Source organism: Molothrus aeneus, chromosome 7, assembly GCF_037042795.1.
Source record: "Molothrus aeneus isolate 106 chromosome 7, BPBGC_Maene_1.0, whole genome shotgun sequence".
In the NCBI taxonomy this organism is placed as follows: domain Eukaryota; kingdom Metazoa; phylum Chordata; class Aves; order Passeriformes; family Icteridae; genus Molothrus; species Molothrus aeneus.
In genome coordinates this window covers 18218569-18235071 of record NC_089652.1, presented here as the reverse complement: position 1 = coordinate 18235071, position 16503 = coordinate 18218569, and the positions used below count along the sequence as shown (strand labels likewise).

The window sequence follows — 16503 nt, the reverse complement described above, 5'->3', positions numbered from 1 at the left end:
TTTGTAATTTGCTATCTGAAAGTCATTTTCATTGAAATACGGCACCTTCTTGTCAAAGATAGTACAAAAGCTTCAAAGATATGGACTGGCTTGCATGTGGTTCTCACTGTAAGGAATAAGAGTCTAAATTGGCTAATACAGTTCACAGCTGATCACAGCAACAGACGAGAACAAAACATGAAAGGAATAGTCTAGAATCGCTAGTGCGAACAACAGCATAGTGATTAAAAGTATTTAGAGAGGATTTCTTTGTGATATAATGGTCCTTAGGAAAAGTTAGAAATTTTTTTACCCCACAATTCTTCATTGTCATATCTGTGGGCAATTAGAAGGTGCTTCTCTGGATTTCTTAGATGGAAGCTTGCTTTGGTACCTGTTAAATCCCAGATTAGAGTATGAACATCAATGTGAAGGTGATGGTATTAGCTGTGGTCGATACAACATTTTTTTTGTAGTTCTGCAATGTGATCTTTGTGTATATAACATAAATAAGATAGCCTTAAAAATATTTTATTGCATTTCCAAGTGATAAAAGCACCGCGTGTCTGTGCCTGTTGCAGTGAAGTACTCATCTTCTTGGCCTGATACTCATATTTTGATTCCAGTCCCTGGCATGGTAGCACTGGGTGATTGGTTGGTCTGGGGTTTGCTGCAGTGCAGCCCCGCCTGTTGTCCACTGACTCTGATGGACTTTTACTGGATTCAGCAGCATCTTGTCTGAGATGGAGAACAGTCACTGGGTTCTGCACATAGTTGTGGTGGGATAGGGAGCTATGGAACTTGGATTTGTTAATCACAGGGCATTTTTAATCATTCTCTGAAAAGATTCACCAAGTACTTGTTTTATAGCCAGGACCTAAATATATTATGCTATTAGAAAATTGAATATGAGACCCATCAATTTAATTCTGACCTATTGAAGTACTTGTGTTGTAAACACCACAGCAGATGGTGTGCTCATAGCTTTGAAGACATGGTGTGTTTTGAGTACTTCACAAGAAGATGGTTTTATTCCATTCCTTCTACCAAGGTGTTAAGGAAAAGGTGGTTTAGATAGTTTTTGTAACTGTTTGTATTATTCCCGTCCCATACCAGAACATTCAGCTAGGCAGTCAAGGAGAGTGAGGTCTCCTGGTAATCTGGCAGTAATGCTGGTAGGAATTAGAGAAATGAATGCCCAATTGAATATTTCCTAAGGAATATACAAAGATAATACAAAAGTTTCTGATATGGAGATTTGAACAACTCAGTGGTCACCTGCATCCTCCAGCCTAGGGAAGGAGGTTGGAGGTACAACTCCTGCTTCTGCTGCTGCAGGAGTTCCTTGTCTTGGGAGATTGGTGGGGCTGCAGTTGTAGGGCAGAGCTCCTTCTGCTGGCAGATCCCTTGACTGGCTGAGTCTTGAACGTTGCTGTTTACCTGCAGGCCAGTCTTTTCACATTTGCTTAGATATCTGCCATTTAAATTATTTTGTGGCCTTTTGGATTAACTGAAAACAGGAAGACTATAGCAGTTTTTATGCAGAAACCCATAGTACATCAGCTACTATTATTCTAATAAATTTAGAGCTATAGCAAACCAATATTTGTTTGGCCTATGTTTTATAGATGGTACCATGATACATGTGCTTATGTGCATAATTACAGATAAAGGCATTAGATGACTCATTTTTTTGCTGTTGTTGTTGCTTAAGGACTTTTTTGAGTAACTTCAACACAGTTTTGAAGACCTTTAGCTAATGCTCAGATATTTACACATATGCAATTAAATCTTAACCATAGCTTTGAATTTAACTTGGGTTACACTAACTCTTCATGCTGCTTAGCCTGCTCAGCGAGAAAAACAGTATTACCATCAAGTGAGTAATCTTTTTTCACAATACCAGAAAATTAACTTTTAAAATGTATGCTGTTTTCAGCAAATCATACTGCAGACTGACTTACCTGCAAGTCTACAAAATAAATTAATTGGCAGCTTTCTGAGAACATGTGTGAAGACTCACCTGTGGGCAAACAGCAACACTCCTGCTGCAAGTCAAGGGATCTGTGAAGGGATCTGTCAGATACTCTTGATAAGTTCTGAGGCATTAATTGTGATCTTATTTTTGTTAGATGCTCTTGCCTGGCACAGAGTTAACATAATCTCATAATCTTAAAGCATTACTGTGAAGAAAAATATAAAGTAGTGCATATCTGTATTTGCATAATATCTATATTTGTATAAAAACATGTGTCTAAAATCTGTTATATATTTGTTTTGATACACTGCAGAGATGAAACTGTTGAGACACCTTCCCAGAAATACCTGACCTTTTTTCTCAAAAGCTACAGCGCTTATATGTGTTAATTTCTGTGAATACAGTCTCATTGTCTTGCAGTCTCTTGCTCAAACCCAGCAGCATTCTTCATGTGGAATTTGAAGGTTTTTTACGTTTTTCCAGAATTGCCAAACATCTGTAGTCTGCTTTGAGGAGCAGTTTAAACTGCTTTGCTGGGTATTTGGCAATCTCAAGCATGCTTGCTCTGTGTATTTAATCAGACTCCACAGCGCATGCCTAGAAATTCCACATTTCCAGTAAACATTGGATGGAGCTATGTGTGCATGGAATGCTATAACAGCCTGGAGTGCTGGACTTGCTGAACCCATGGTACTTTGTGCATAAACAGAAATTCTGGATTGGACTGCTGCTGCTCTGCCAAAAATCCCAGATCTTTCTTGGAACAAAGTTTTCCAAGATCTTCAATTTTTCCAAAGACTTAACTTCCTACATCAGTGCCTTAGCCATGAAAGAATAGCCTCAAATTTATTTTTCCCACCTTCCCACCCCCCCCAAACATACAAAGCATTCATCTGCCGAACTCTCACTAGGTTTTCAAATGCCAAGGATTTGTGAGCAGTCTTTCCTAGATATGTGTGTGCTTAGATATATATATATATATATGTATGTATATATATATATATATATATGTATATTATATGCTGTATGTGTGTATACCCAGTGGTGTATGAAATAAGTTATTATGATAAATGACCCATTCTGAATTGTCTAACTTGTTTGTTTATTTGTTTGTTTTCAACAGGCAGAAATACTCAGTGTGCTCAGTCACAAAAACATCATTCAGTTCTATGGAGCTGTCATTGAACCTCCAAATTATGGCATTGTTACAGGTAAGGATTTTTGTCTGACCTTTTCCTCGACTCTGTAAAGCTACAATGTTACAAGGTTATCTTCAGTGTTACCCAATTGCAGTGTTTTGCTAATTGTTCTGGTCTTTTTTAAATGTTAAGAGTGCTTGGCACTACCTGCCTCAATGTAATTGGGAGTGCTAGAGGTGGGAACCAGGCTGGGAGCATAGCTGGAGGCAGCATGAGGCAGGTGAGGCCTAGGGTGTTCTTAGTGCACAAATACAGGACTCCTTTAACAGTACCTTTCACTGTGTTCTTGTACCCTGTTTGGAGAATTGCTTTCCCATTCTAATGTGTGTCACAAAAGTAGAGGTTTTCATGGTATGAAGTTCTGGCTGGTTCTGTTCTGGAAGGAAGGTGGGCTGGGTGTCTGCCCAGAGCAAAGCTGCCCCATGAGTTCTGCCTGCACTAAAAGTAGGAGAATTTGCATTGTGAGGTTCACAGTGGGAAGAGTTTGAAATAGAGTCAAGGGTTAATAAGGCATTGTAAGACAACTCCCTTTGTACATGGAAAACTAGGTTTTGTTTGTTTTGATATTCCTAGAATTATGCAGAAGTTGCTTTTTGTGGTATTGTCGGGGTATTTTGTTGGTGGTTGTTTTTTTTCTGTCACCGTTTTAAGCTTCCTGCTCTTATCTTGGGAGATGGTCCAGATAAAGAATTTTCTCCCTTTTCTGTATGGCACAAACTACATAAGATAGGAGTAGAAAGTAAACCGAAAGCAATTTCCCAACTGCTCAAACAAATGTTTGAAGAGATAAAACTCATGAAAATGTGGATTAGGAGGCATGTTTTGGCGTGTCTGTAACTTTCAAAGCTCAGTGTGAAGAGTAGTCTTTTGCATGTGGCACAATCTAACACCAATTTGAGTCACTGCTGGTCAGGTTTTTGTTGATTGGTGGTCAGAACTTGTGAAAATTCAGTTATTTCTACCTGCCTCTTAGACTTCTGCTTATCACAGCAGGTGACAGTGTAATCTGAAATGCAGCATGTTTCAGGGCGTGGGGAGCTTTGCTTACTCCAGGAGTATCAGCCTACTGGAGGTCATGGTGTGGCAGACAGCATTCCAGAGGTGCATGGGGTGACCACAGTCTGCACCACTTAGAAATGCACTGATGATGTCATATAGGCAGGAATTTGAATTCCTTCTGGAAACAATAAAATTAATAGAAAGCTAATAAATCAAGCAATGTAATTTTACTATCCTTTTTAATATAAGTGTAAACCAGCAAGCAGAGTAGTAAAGGTGAGGTGTAATCCATGACCTGGGATGATGTCTAGATCAGAAGACCTCAGCTTGATCGCACCAAAAATCAGTGTTTGGAGGACATATGACGTGCTTACCAGTCACAGGACAGACAGCAACTAAATTCACTGTGCTGTTGAGAATGAGGACTCTTTAACTGCCTGTGAGATAGAGACTACAGTGTGTAGTTCAACAGCTTTGTTCCATAGGGAACTCTGATCACACCTGGTTGAAAAAGAAAGAGGTTTGGGGATTTTTTAACAAACTGTTGATTCTCTGTGCAACTTCTAAGGAGACTGGAGTCCTGTGGATTGGAATGGAGGCAAGACTCCCTTTCCCCACACCATTTTCAAATGAGAGAATGGTTACTGATAAAAGAAATGTTGCTTACACTTCAAATGTCTTTTAGAGGGATTTTCACTTTGTGATTTTTCTGGATGGCCTTCAGTGTTGCAGACAATCCTGTGTTTAGTTAGAGATTTGTTTCTTGAGAGAGAAAATCCCAAATAAGAAGAAATCCTGAGAAATTAATGTTTCTTCAGAGTGACGGAGATGAGAGCATTCAGCCAAGTACTGGCATGTACTGAGCATTAACTGCATCTAATGTCTCATGTAGGATTGTTGAAGAGTTCTCTGAGAAGGGCTACAGCTGGAGTTAAAAAAATGTTTTCCTCCTAGGATGTATGTCAGTGTTCCAGCTCATCCTGCTGCCTGTGAGCTGCTGTCATGGATCCCATCATTCTAGATGTTACTGGCCATCTCTGTCAGCAGCAGTCTCAATATGTAGCTTTCACATATGGCTTTTGGCCACAGCTGCCTCATCCCAAAAGGTTCTCAGAGCTTGTGCCCCCAATGCACAGAACCATATGTCTGCCACAGCATCACAGGGTGGGCCCAGTAAGGCAATCAGAGCTTTTCTTTCTAAAGCAAATATTTCTTTTTCATTATTTGCAAAACATTGTCCTTGCAATAGGCTTTCCAAATCCACAAGCTCCTAGTAAATATCTGTGGCACAGTAAGTATATGGAAGAAATACTAACAGTGGGGCTTTGTTGATTGAAGCTTCCTTGCCTCTGTTCACACAAAGTGGCAAAGGGCTGAAGGAGCTGAGCTGTCCCCTGACCCTGATGGATCCAATTATGCATTGTAAAGGCATGCAAAGCATGCAGCCAACCTGTTCCTGAAGAATCCATTTATAAGACAGATGATGACATCATGGGTAAAAAAAGCTTCTGTTTTAATTGTGGAAATGTGCAGGTCAGCAGCTTACTCCTCTGTTGGTGACATCAGAAGCAACATGTCTCTCCTTTCAGTGGGAGGTTGTACAGCAGGGATCCAAAGCTATCTTGCCACTTGAGTGTTTATTTTCACAGGACTTGCTATTTTCTCCCTCTTTCATTTAGCACTGGAGTCTTCCCATCTGACCTGCCACATTCTAGGCTGCAGATTCAGTTTGGTCTCAGTTTCTTTCCCCATGCAGTGATCTCCCAGTGTTTTTTGGTTTTTTTTTTTTGGTTAGGAACAATGGAAATTTTTGTATGCATTTACACTATCATGTATCAATCATTGATTAATATTATTATTAAAAACAATCAGATACATTTGATGTATTCTTAAAAGCAATGATTTTGTGGCTGCTTTGAAATAAAATGAAGATTTTGAGTCTTCTAAATAGGTTCTCAATTCTGCCTGAGAAGCACATTGAATAGCCTTGGGAGAGAGGGACAAAAGGCTTAAGTTGCTCCTTGTATCCCCCTGCACTGGGTGGCATCTGCCTGCTCTGTCACTGCAAACAGATAAAAGAAAATGTATCAGCTGTTTCATCTTACAAACCTCCTGTTGTGTTTTTGGTGAAACAAATTCTAAATAAGATAAAACTTATTCCTATTAATATTTCATATTAATAAATACTGAGCAGAAGAGCTACAGGCTTTAAACTGCTGTAGATGACCTGCAGCACAAGAAAATCTGTCCTGCTTATCACAGGGTTAGCCTTCTGGTTTCATCCTTCTGTTTTTTCATGAACAAATTATTTGATCTGCTGTTTTGTTTCTCCATGGGGAAATAGGAAACTTTCTACTTGCAAACTCTTTCTTTGTAACAAAACTTTATATATTTAGCATGTGGCTTTACTTTAAAAAAATAAATAAAAAATTACGTTTTGATATGGGGCATAATTTATACACAGTACTGCTTACAGCGGGGAGTATCCTCTGATTTTGGAAACAATAAAATGAATCTAATACCACCAAACTAATCTGTTAATTGTTCTTTGATTAAATGTGGTTATTCACTGTTTAAAAAAGTAAGAATTTTAGTTTATATGAAAGTGGTACTGTAGAGATTTCAGTTGTCTCCAGTTTCACACCTAAATATGTGTAGGGCTGACTAACTTGTTTTCCCTGCTTAAAGCCCCACAACTCTGACAGTCAGACTGGATTCCATCTGCCACAGTTCCAAACACCAGTGGGCCCCAAATGCCCTTGTTTGTACCCCAGAATTCTGCTGTGGGATTCTGTAGGTATAGTTATGGGAAATAAGGAGAAACATCTGCTTGTCCTGACCAAGGAGCTTGCACAGCCTTTTACTCTGGAATTTGAACTGCTTTGCCTGATCTTTCTTGATGCTGGACCTTTCTAATGCCTTTTCATTTTAATGCCTGTTTTTCTATATGATTGCACTTTTTAATTTGTTTTTTTCATTTTTTGTTAGTTGTAGCTTATGTCTGCATTGGGATAATCAGATAAACTCTCTTACTCTACTGGTAATAGTATTAGGCTGTTGAACCCAAATTCTTTGTCATTAAGCCAGAGGACTGCTTTCTGGAGCTGGCAGAGTTTCTATTATGTCTTTCAAGTTAGGTGCAATGTTTTTAAATATCTTGGTTTGTTTGTTTTTTTTTTTAAACAGAGTATGCTTCTGCTGGCTCACTGTTTGATTACATTAATAGTAACAAAAGTGAAGAGATGGATATGGATCATATCATGACCTGGGCCACTGACATAGCTAAAGGTAAGCAAGAAGAGTGGCATATACTGCCCTACACAGCCAGCAAATGTACAGCTTCCTTAGTCAGGAAATCTTTCCTAGTCTTCCTTTATTGAGATGGTAAGAAAACCAATCAAACATATATAAATGAAAAAAGCAAAACCCATTCACTGTTCTTTTCAATATGTTCCTTGTTTATTATGAATCCAAAAATATCCTGGAGTGAAAATGGCTTCTGTGAGTCAGTTCTGGTGTGCCCCTAAGTCCCAAGAGGATAATTTGCTGATGTAGTGTAATTATGAGGTAAAGTGCATAATTGCCCTTACATTTGATTTGATTTGGGGCATTTAAGGAAGCTAAGGACTTATTCTCAGCAAACATACTGAAACTCTTCATATAATAATGTAGAATAAGCTGTTCCATCCTTTGTGTTCTCTGTGACTGACCACACAAGAATTAGTGTAAACTAATGAAAAAAAAGTAAATTCATATCTGGCTTAATTGTGTAGACACCTCCTTAACTATATAGTTAGAGAAAATAACTACATATGATATTAAAAACCATTAGCATATCCAGATAGATGCTTTGAGAGATAAGTGAGCTTTGGTTAGTGCTTTTTACTCCAAGCAGATTGTGGGAAGCTTCTCCTTCAGCATGTCAGTATGGCACACAGGTATGGCAACTTGTAATGAGTACAACTAGTGGGAACCAGGAATCGTGACTGCAGAAACGGGATGGCCCTGCTCAGCCTGTCTAACTAGATTGTTCCTTTGTTTTGTGTAGGAATGCACTATTTACACATGGAAGCTCCAGTCAAAGTTATCCACAGGGACCTGAAGTCCAGGAATGGTAAAGTAGCAATACTCTGAAACGATCTACAATTACTGTTACCCATTAATGTGGCATTTAAATCTGTGCCTGAGTTTTGTGAACAAGCAGAATGCCTAACTAATGCCATGGTTGTCATCAAAGCTGCACTTGTTGAGGCACAGAAAAGTTGTTGTCTTGTTCCCTCCTCCCCATCCTGAGCCTGTCTGAAGTTCATTACAGACCTGGCATCATCTAGAGCACTGTGGAGGACTCTTTCAACTTGTGTCTTGCTGGTCATGATTGGCCAAGAAAGCTGATGAAGCTTTCAGATACTGCCTGGGCACTCCTTACTTCTTTTTTCTATTTGGAAAGGTTGAGTACCAGGAAAGGCTGGCAGACACCAGACACTCAACAAGACACAATAGACTGGATAAGGCCTATTATTTCTTATCAGAAAATCATGTCTTTGTTGTGGCTTTTTTTGAGGTTTGACAGATATTCAGGCTTTTGAGTCATACACATTCAGTGTGGAGTCTGTACTTAGCAGTTGACAGTAATTTCTGAAATTTGCTGAACATTGCCTTTTAGATGAAACTTCTACCACTAGTGGTGGGATAGGAGAGGCACAGATTTCAATGATGTATAATAGTCAAGAAACATGTAGGTCTCACTTCGGTTGTAGGTTTTCTATTTTTTATTAGTGACTCTTCCAGAGAGTTTCTTGTTAAACCTAACTGTACTGGGGAGAATGAAGTTCATCTGTGTTGCTGTCTTTTAACTCAGTAGGGCCTGAAAGGTTTTGCATTTGTTTAGAGGCTTGTGAGTATTCAGCAGGTGTTCTGTCAGCTTCCCAATGAAACCAGGACAGGTGTGCACATTCAGATGCTGGCTCACCTTAGGGTCATTTGTCTTATTGAAAAATGAAGTATTTTGCTGTAAAAATGTATTGGACTTGCTTTTTGCATTCTTGTAACCTTTTGTTTTTTCATTTTCAGTTGTTATAGCTGCTGATGGTGTGTTAAAGGTATGAACACTTTAATTATTTGTTGAGAGATGCTGCTGCTTGACTGGATCTTTATATGTCTGATGAATGAGGTCAATACTCACAATACCAGTTTAATATTTTATTTATTTTTGCCAGATCTGTGATTTTGGTGCCTCAAGATTCCACTCCCATACAACACATATGTCATTAGTGGGCACTTTCCCATGGATGGCCCCAGAAGTTATTCAGAGTCTTCCAGTGTCTGAAACATGTGACACATACTCGTACGGAGTGGTGAGTGCCTCATCTCACTGTGCATTGTGGCAGTTTGTCAGTGAGACAGAACTCATGTGCTGCAACTGCAGCAATTCTAAATAAGAACAACAACAAATGTCACAGTTCCTTCTATGACTGACCCATAATTTATAATTATATGCTTGAAAATGATAGGAAGAACATAGTATCTTGCATGTTTGGTAGCATCTCATTAGATTAGCAGCATGCTAGTGTAGGAAGTGCCACAATTATTCAGCATATGTACAAAGGCTTTCAGGAGCTACTGAAAGCATCATGAATCTCTGCTAGTGGGGCTTTTTTTGTGGAACTAAAGAGAAAAAGCTTGTCTTGTAATGGGGGGTAACATTAGCATTCCACTTTCCCCAAAATAGAGTGTCACTGATTTTTATTAAAAAGCAACTCCTCAATGCTCAATTGTTTAAAAGACTGCTATCACTATATGTGAGAATAGACCCCATCTGAAAATAGAGAAGCCCAGCACTGCTTTGCTGAAGGGTGAGGAATCAGTTATAGTTCATAAGAGTGTCAGGTTTTCAGATTCAGTAATGTGAATTACTTTACTCTGTCAACAGTTAAACTCTAATTTAGTTTTGCTCTGCAATACAAAGTAGGCTAGAAATAGCCCTACTGGACACATCAGTTGTGTGCCTAACCCCATAGCCTTCCTCTGGCAGAGGACAGTAAAGAGTATTTGGGGGAAAAGGAAAGGAAGAGGGGCTGTAGTTTCTATGCATATTGGTGCATTAACCATTTTTCTGTTTGGATTCAACAGTGGGTGGCAGAATGAGAAATTCTTCACTACCTGCCAAATATTGTCTCTTTCTCTTTGAGGAATGGGAGGAGGTAGATGTGAGGGAGGCACTGTGATTTTAAGCTAGCACCTATGGCTGTACCTAGCTAAGCTGATGTCTCAGTGGAGTGACTTAAACTTTTTGCCAAACAGTTGTTTATAGTGAGAAAAGTTTTTGAGACATGATGTGACGTCACTTATCAGTGAAAGTTTGAAAGTTTGCAAGGATCCTATATGGTCAGATTCAAAATCCTTGCTTGCTTAACTGAACTAGGTCACAAAGAGTAAGAGAACATAAGCTAACAAATATAAATATTAATGTAAACTGTTACTGGAAGCAATCACATATTGTCCACAGAAGGGAAACATTCCAGTTTCAAAACAGAACAACAGTGTTGGAGGAAAAATTACAAACATGGTATTATAGTTCAAACTTCTCACATAGTCATGCTAGTTTGAATTGACTTTAGTAATGTTTTCAAAGTGGGAGAAGGTAAGAAATCAGGTATTAACAGTGCCTTGGGAACAGTATGTTGTGAAAAGTTTATTTGACCTCATTGAAAAAGTCAGGTTCCTTTGACAGTTCTGTGCTTGGAGGTAAAACTGAACTATCCTCGTTATGAAAACAGTTCCGTGTTACCAGAATATTTTAGCATTGTTATGGCTGTGTGGTGCTACTTTAGAATGTCTAGTAATGACCCACAATTTTTTAATACATTATTTTTAAATTGATGTGTTCTACTGTGGGTAGAAGCTTATGAATTCATAAGCACTTAGGAGTAATTATTCTTTTTATAACTCTAGTCTTGGAACAGCATTGTTTTCAGAGGAGATAGATGGGTAGAAATGAAGAATGGCAGTGGCTCAAGTTCTCTGTTTCTGAAATAACTGATATTAGGGGGTTATACCAGCAAGAAATGGCCTGAATATAACATTGAAAGTTGGAATCTCGCTATAATAAGTGTTATAACTACCAGAGAAATAGCTAGGGGTCTGAAAACAAGAAATCTGAGAAAGGGTGTTTTTGTCTCTTTAAGTTATTATCATCTATAAAAACAAAATGTAAAGAATCTCTTTTTGAAGCATAACACTTGCCAGCAGCTTTTGTGCTAGAGAGACAAATCTGCTTTACTTCAGTTAAAGTCCTCTTAACAAAGAACAGAATCCTTTCAAATGTAAACTAGTAAGATGCTAGGAATAGATATTTCATTTGCAATATTTGTCATCTTTCCCATGGTTTTCTTTAATTTCCTTTCTTTTATTTTTTTATCTGACAGTCTTTTCTTTCTTCAAACCCATCTGTGATTTTAAATGTTCCGCTTAAGCCGTGCGAGAGCTCTTTTCCATGAAGTGTTGAAGTCTTTCTGCAGCCTCATAGGTCTGAGCTGCTTCTCAGCTGAAATGAATTTTCCTTTTTGTGAACAGTTGTATGCATGTTTATAGGTAATGTTTAGATTAGCTTGTCCTGCCCTTCATGGATGGTTAAACAGGCCTATGCATTCTCTGAGATACATAGTCAATAATTTATAATACTGTCATGAAATGCTAAAGCTAAATTTTCAAGCAGAATTTATTACCACACAAAGAGAGATCTTACACTTTCCTTCAGCCATGCTGTAGTTCCCCTTTCTGATCCATTTCCAAGTCTGTACTCTAAACAACTAAAACCAAGTGTTACAAGTGATCAACCCTGAAACTGACTTCTATGTCACTGTGTGTTGCTCAAAAATTATTCCTTGCCATCTCTGTCATTCCTTGCTGTCTCTGCCAGATAGGAAAGTGTATGTGGAATGACAGTGTCACTCTAAAAGCTGTTCAAAATCATGAAGACATATGCTCAGAATATATTATCCTGGCAGAGCTGTTTGTAGTGCACCACAGTGTGTGTTTGTGTATCAGTATAAATGTATTTAATCGCAGAAAGCTTATCCGATATAGTTGAATTATTTTATCACTTACAAGAACAAATAAGTAAAACCATTAATTGGATATTGGTGGCCTAGAGACTGCCATTAAATGTAGCAGCTGTTCAAACACTGCTTTAGTTATGAGAACATATGTTATTTATAGAGGGAATGTTGGCCAGCTCCAGGGGTTATCCCTTACTCTTTTTGAAAAGAATGATGCGATCTTTAACTGCGGTTGGATCAATGCAGAGAAGACAGACCTAATTTTCATGCCTAAGGGCAGTACCTCTGTGAGTGCAATGCTAATGCTTTTGCTGTACCTCTGCTAACTGTGGCTCCTGACCATTGTCTGTGAACAGTTTCCTACCAGACAAAGCATAGTTTTTTTCAGTGAAGGTGTTCAGAGTGTTTTCTTTTCCTCAGATTACTACTTGGATGTTCTCCTATCCACATGGCACTTTGAATCTTTGTTGGCTTTGCACCAGTGTGGAGACAGGGTATGGGGTAGAGGTGTTGTGGATTTAGTTTTTCCTTTGGGTTGTTGTCACATAATTGAGAGGATAGGAATTGAAATGCACAGCTGAGCTGACAGAAGTAAATGTTTGAGCTTTTTCTGAAGACCACCTATTTCTTATAGTCAGGTTTGTGTATAGGGTGAACATTCATCCATTTATCTCTCCTTTCTCTTCCTCTATATGCAAAGATGAGTCCAGCATCTTCAGAGGCTGCAGCTTACTGCACTATATTAAATGGCCTTGCTTTGTTTTTCATCATTGTTTCTAGCTTGGCTGTTTTCTCTGTGAGCACGTGCTGTCCATCATCACAGAGATTGGGAAAGGAGGTGATCCTCACCATTACATGTGGGAGGGAAAGTGAACCACGTCAGTCTCAATTAGATTATAGACCAGAAAGGAAAGATAAAATAATTTCCATATGAAGTGAGCTGGGGAGCCAGTTCTGAAAATGAACAGAGTGTACCTCACAATGAAGAGGCTGGAGTAAGTTAGGCTGAGGTCCTTGTCTGCTGCTGAATCACCCTGGGGAGAGGAAGAGGCAAGTGAGAATGCAGACAGTACCCATTTGCTGCTTTTTAAAAGACTGCTGATGCAGTCATTCACCTTAGCTGATGATTCAGGGTAGCTAGTCCATGAGAAGGGTTTGAAACTCCTGTAAAACTGAGCATAGACACACATCACTGTTGGAAGGAAAGGCTTTCTCTGCACATTTGGCCTGAATATGAAAATTGCATTGTTCTTAAAATATTTTCTAAACCTGTGTAAGTAAATGCAAGGGTTTCCAACATCCCACTTTCATATCTTTTACTTTCGTTTATTAGTAAAATGAAGGCATCAAGAAAAATCCTTCCTGTTGTGTCAAATTGCTGTTTTTCTCTTCAACTGTGTGCAGTCTGGGACGAGTTTTTAGCTAGCACTGTTGGTTTAGGGAGGCAGTGATCTGTTGGGGCAGTGGAAATAAACACTAAAGGTGTCATGATAAAGGAATTCGGTGCAAAATGTTCTGCACAACCATATGTGCATGAATGAAACAAGACAGCTCTTAAAATTTACAGTCTTCTGAAAGAAAGATAGCACAGCAGTAGTTTTCCAGCTCAAGGCTCTTGAAGACATTTAACATGTATTTCATTATGTTCTTTACTGGAAGGTTATTTAGATACTGCTCTATCTGATGTGCAAACTTGAGGTTTTTCCTCTGTAATGTCATGGTACAGTCCCAACAGATAAGGTTGTTCTGCAAGGCTGCTCAACCACATGTTCGATTTGGTCCAGAACCTTTGTTTTAAACTGACTGTTTTATACACTCCTTTTTTGTCTGAAGTACATGGGACTGGTAATTTTTTTTCCCTTCTCTCCAGTAGAGAGGTAATAATTTGAGTTACAATTGAGGTGCCTTTTTTTTCTTCTGAAAGGATTGAACTGAGGCTAACAGGATAATTGAATAGGTCTGTGATAGTTCTCCCCATATATTTCTTATTCTCAGAAAAACTGTTCTTATTTTTCCAAGATACTCTTACCTTTACTAATCAGTCTTCTGACTCAAGCAGAATTATTCAAATAGGTCTATTGTTGGAGTACCCTGTTCACTTGATTAAAGGCCCAACTCTGCTTCAAGGCCTTTTTTTGCTTGACCTCCATCTGTCAATATTATTCCATTTGCTTTTTCATTATCTTCATAGCTGTCCACAATCCATTCAAAATGATGCAGCTGGAATAAACCTGGGCACTAACCCAAACACTGAGGATATAGAGACTTGTATAAGGATCTTAATGCATTTTGGCAAATCCTGCATTAAAGATTCTTTGTTGTTGTTGTTATACCTGATATATGAGCAGAAGAAAAAGGTTGCAGATATTTGCAACAAGATGTGTATATGAAAGTTCTGCTTAAAAAAAAAGGGGGACATAAACAAGTGAAGGTACAAAGTGCTATTAATTTGGTTGAATTCCAATATGTTGTCCCAATGGCAGAAAAACAAGTTGGATTCATTGACTTGAAGCCTTTTTGATGATGCCAAACTCTTTTCTACAGAGTAGCTTAGATTCTTGGGTACTGTGTTATCAAAAGGCTAAAAGCATGCAAAAGTAGGAGATCTTTCTCTAGCTAAGGACAGTATGTCTATAAAAACTCAAGGAGGAGAGTAATTTTTTATATGCTGTATATTGCTTAGTTTAATATGATCACATACTTGGAGATAAATAATTACAGTTTTGATTGCAAAATTGTATTTTTATAGGCATATCAAAGGAGCTAAATACCTTTTGGATCATATTCACTGGTTGCAGTTGCATAGAAATATTTTTAAATGAAAAATTACTGCAAAGCAATGTCTAGTTGGAGCTGAGAAGGAGAGGAAGAGCTTGTCTTCCCAAGACCCAGTTGCCAAATGTGAACTTTATAGCGTACAAAGATAGTAAAAAAGCAACCCAGTTTTTCATCTTAGCTTTTCTGTAGAGGAAAAAGCAGAAACATTCAAATTAATTTTGTAAGAGGATCTTGCACACAAACACTGGTCCAAGTTCCTGCAAATGAAAACTGGTTGCCTGGTAATTGGATACAGAATAGTGCTGTATCAAGGTTTAATAATGTATTTAAAATACAAAGTACAGAAATAAAAATTCTTTTCTTTTTTTCTCTTCCAGGTTCTCTGGGAGATGCTAACAAGGGAGGTCCCCTTTAAAGGCTTGGAAGGATTACAAGTAGCTTGGCTTGTAGTGGAAAAAAACGAGGTAAGACTACGTTTCTACATTCAGGTACATAGATCAGAAAACAGTATTGGGGTTTTGCAAAAGACTTTTTCATCTTCTTCAAATTGAAAGTAAGTTCACGCGTATGGAAAGATTAGCAGTAGGAGCTAACACAAAGGGTCAAAGTGATGTTATTCCTCATGAATGGACCCTTTACATCTAATTGTTGCAGCTTCACGTCGTGATGCTGTAGATCAAAAATTGTACAAGTACTGTACTAGTTTCTCAGTCTCAATTGTAAAACCTAGGGGTTTGTTCTTAGTGATGAAAGAAGCCATTGCGTCCAAGGTAGGGGAACAGTTTAACTCCATCTCCTGCGTTTAGGACATCTTTTTACTGGCCGGGAGTTGATATATCTGTAAGAGACCTTCAGCTACTTCAACTTAACTCTCCCAGCAGGAGTCACTATAGTACAAGAAACTGCCGCTTAGATGAAAATTTCAAAAATAAAAGAAGAAAAAATAGTTTTAAAAAAAGAGAGAAATTACAGTTTTGCCACCTACGTTCAACACTACATTGAAGATGAGCTCCTCACTGGTATCGGCAAGGCTGTGGCATAGCTGCAAGCCTCCTCATGCAGAGTCTTTCCATTTCAAAAGCACTTCAGTGGTGTAAACACCGTTTGTACAGTGTCCCCAGCCTCGCTTTTCTTCTCCTCACAAATTGAGGCTTTCAGTTAGTTGGACATGTGAGCGTATATCTGAACACATAGTCCCTTGATATCAAAGAGAGTAACTACATTTAAAAAACATTTAAAGTTGTGACTGTACCACACACAGACAAGCATGGAAATCCTCCACAAAGATGAAACCTCCTCTATCTAGACACAGCGGAAGCTTGGGAAACATTACAATGGCGAGGCACCGGCTGTACAATACAGATTTCTATTATCTACATAAACTGTTTCTCAAAATGCTTCAGAGTTAAACAGAGGAGTTAGGTTTCCTCCTCTTAGTTTAATGTTTTTTGTTGGTGTTTTTTTCCCTCTCTCTTTTTTTCTTCTTTTTGAGGACTGGATTAATTCCAGTGAG

The 16503-nt window shown here is 38.5% G+C and overlaps 1 protein-coding gene across 2 annotated transcripts in view; it reads left to right on the top strand.

The window, feature by feature from the left end:
• The window catches only part of MAP3K20 (mitogen-activated protein kinase kinase kinase 20), a 90261-nt gene that overhangs the window by 26627 nt on the left and 47131 nt on the right, over nt 1–16503 (top strand). For both annotated transcript variants that reach the window (XM_066553219.1, XM_066553220.1), the window contains exons 3-8: nt 3081–3168; nt 7342–7443; nt 8204–8269; nt 9226–9254; nt 9372–9509; nt 15368–15454. In XM_066553219.1, the coding sequence (XP_066409316.1) occupies nt 3081–3168; nt 7342–7443; nt 8204–8269; nt 9226–9254; nt 9372–9509; nt 15368–15454 (510 nt within the window). The remainder of the gene's footprint in view (nt 1–3080; nt 3169–7341; nt 7444–8203; nt 8270–9225; nt 9255–9371; nt 9510–15367; nt 15455–16503) is intronic.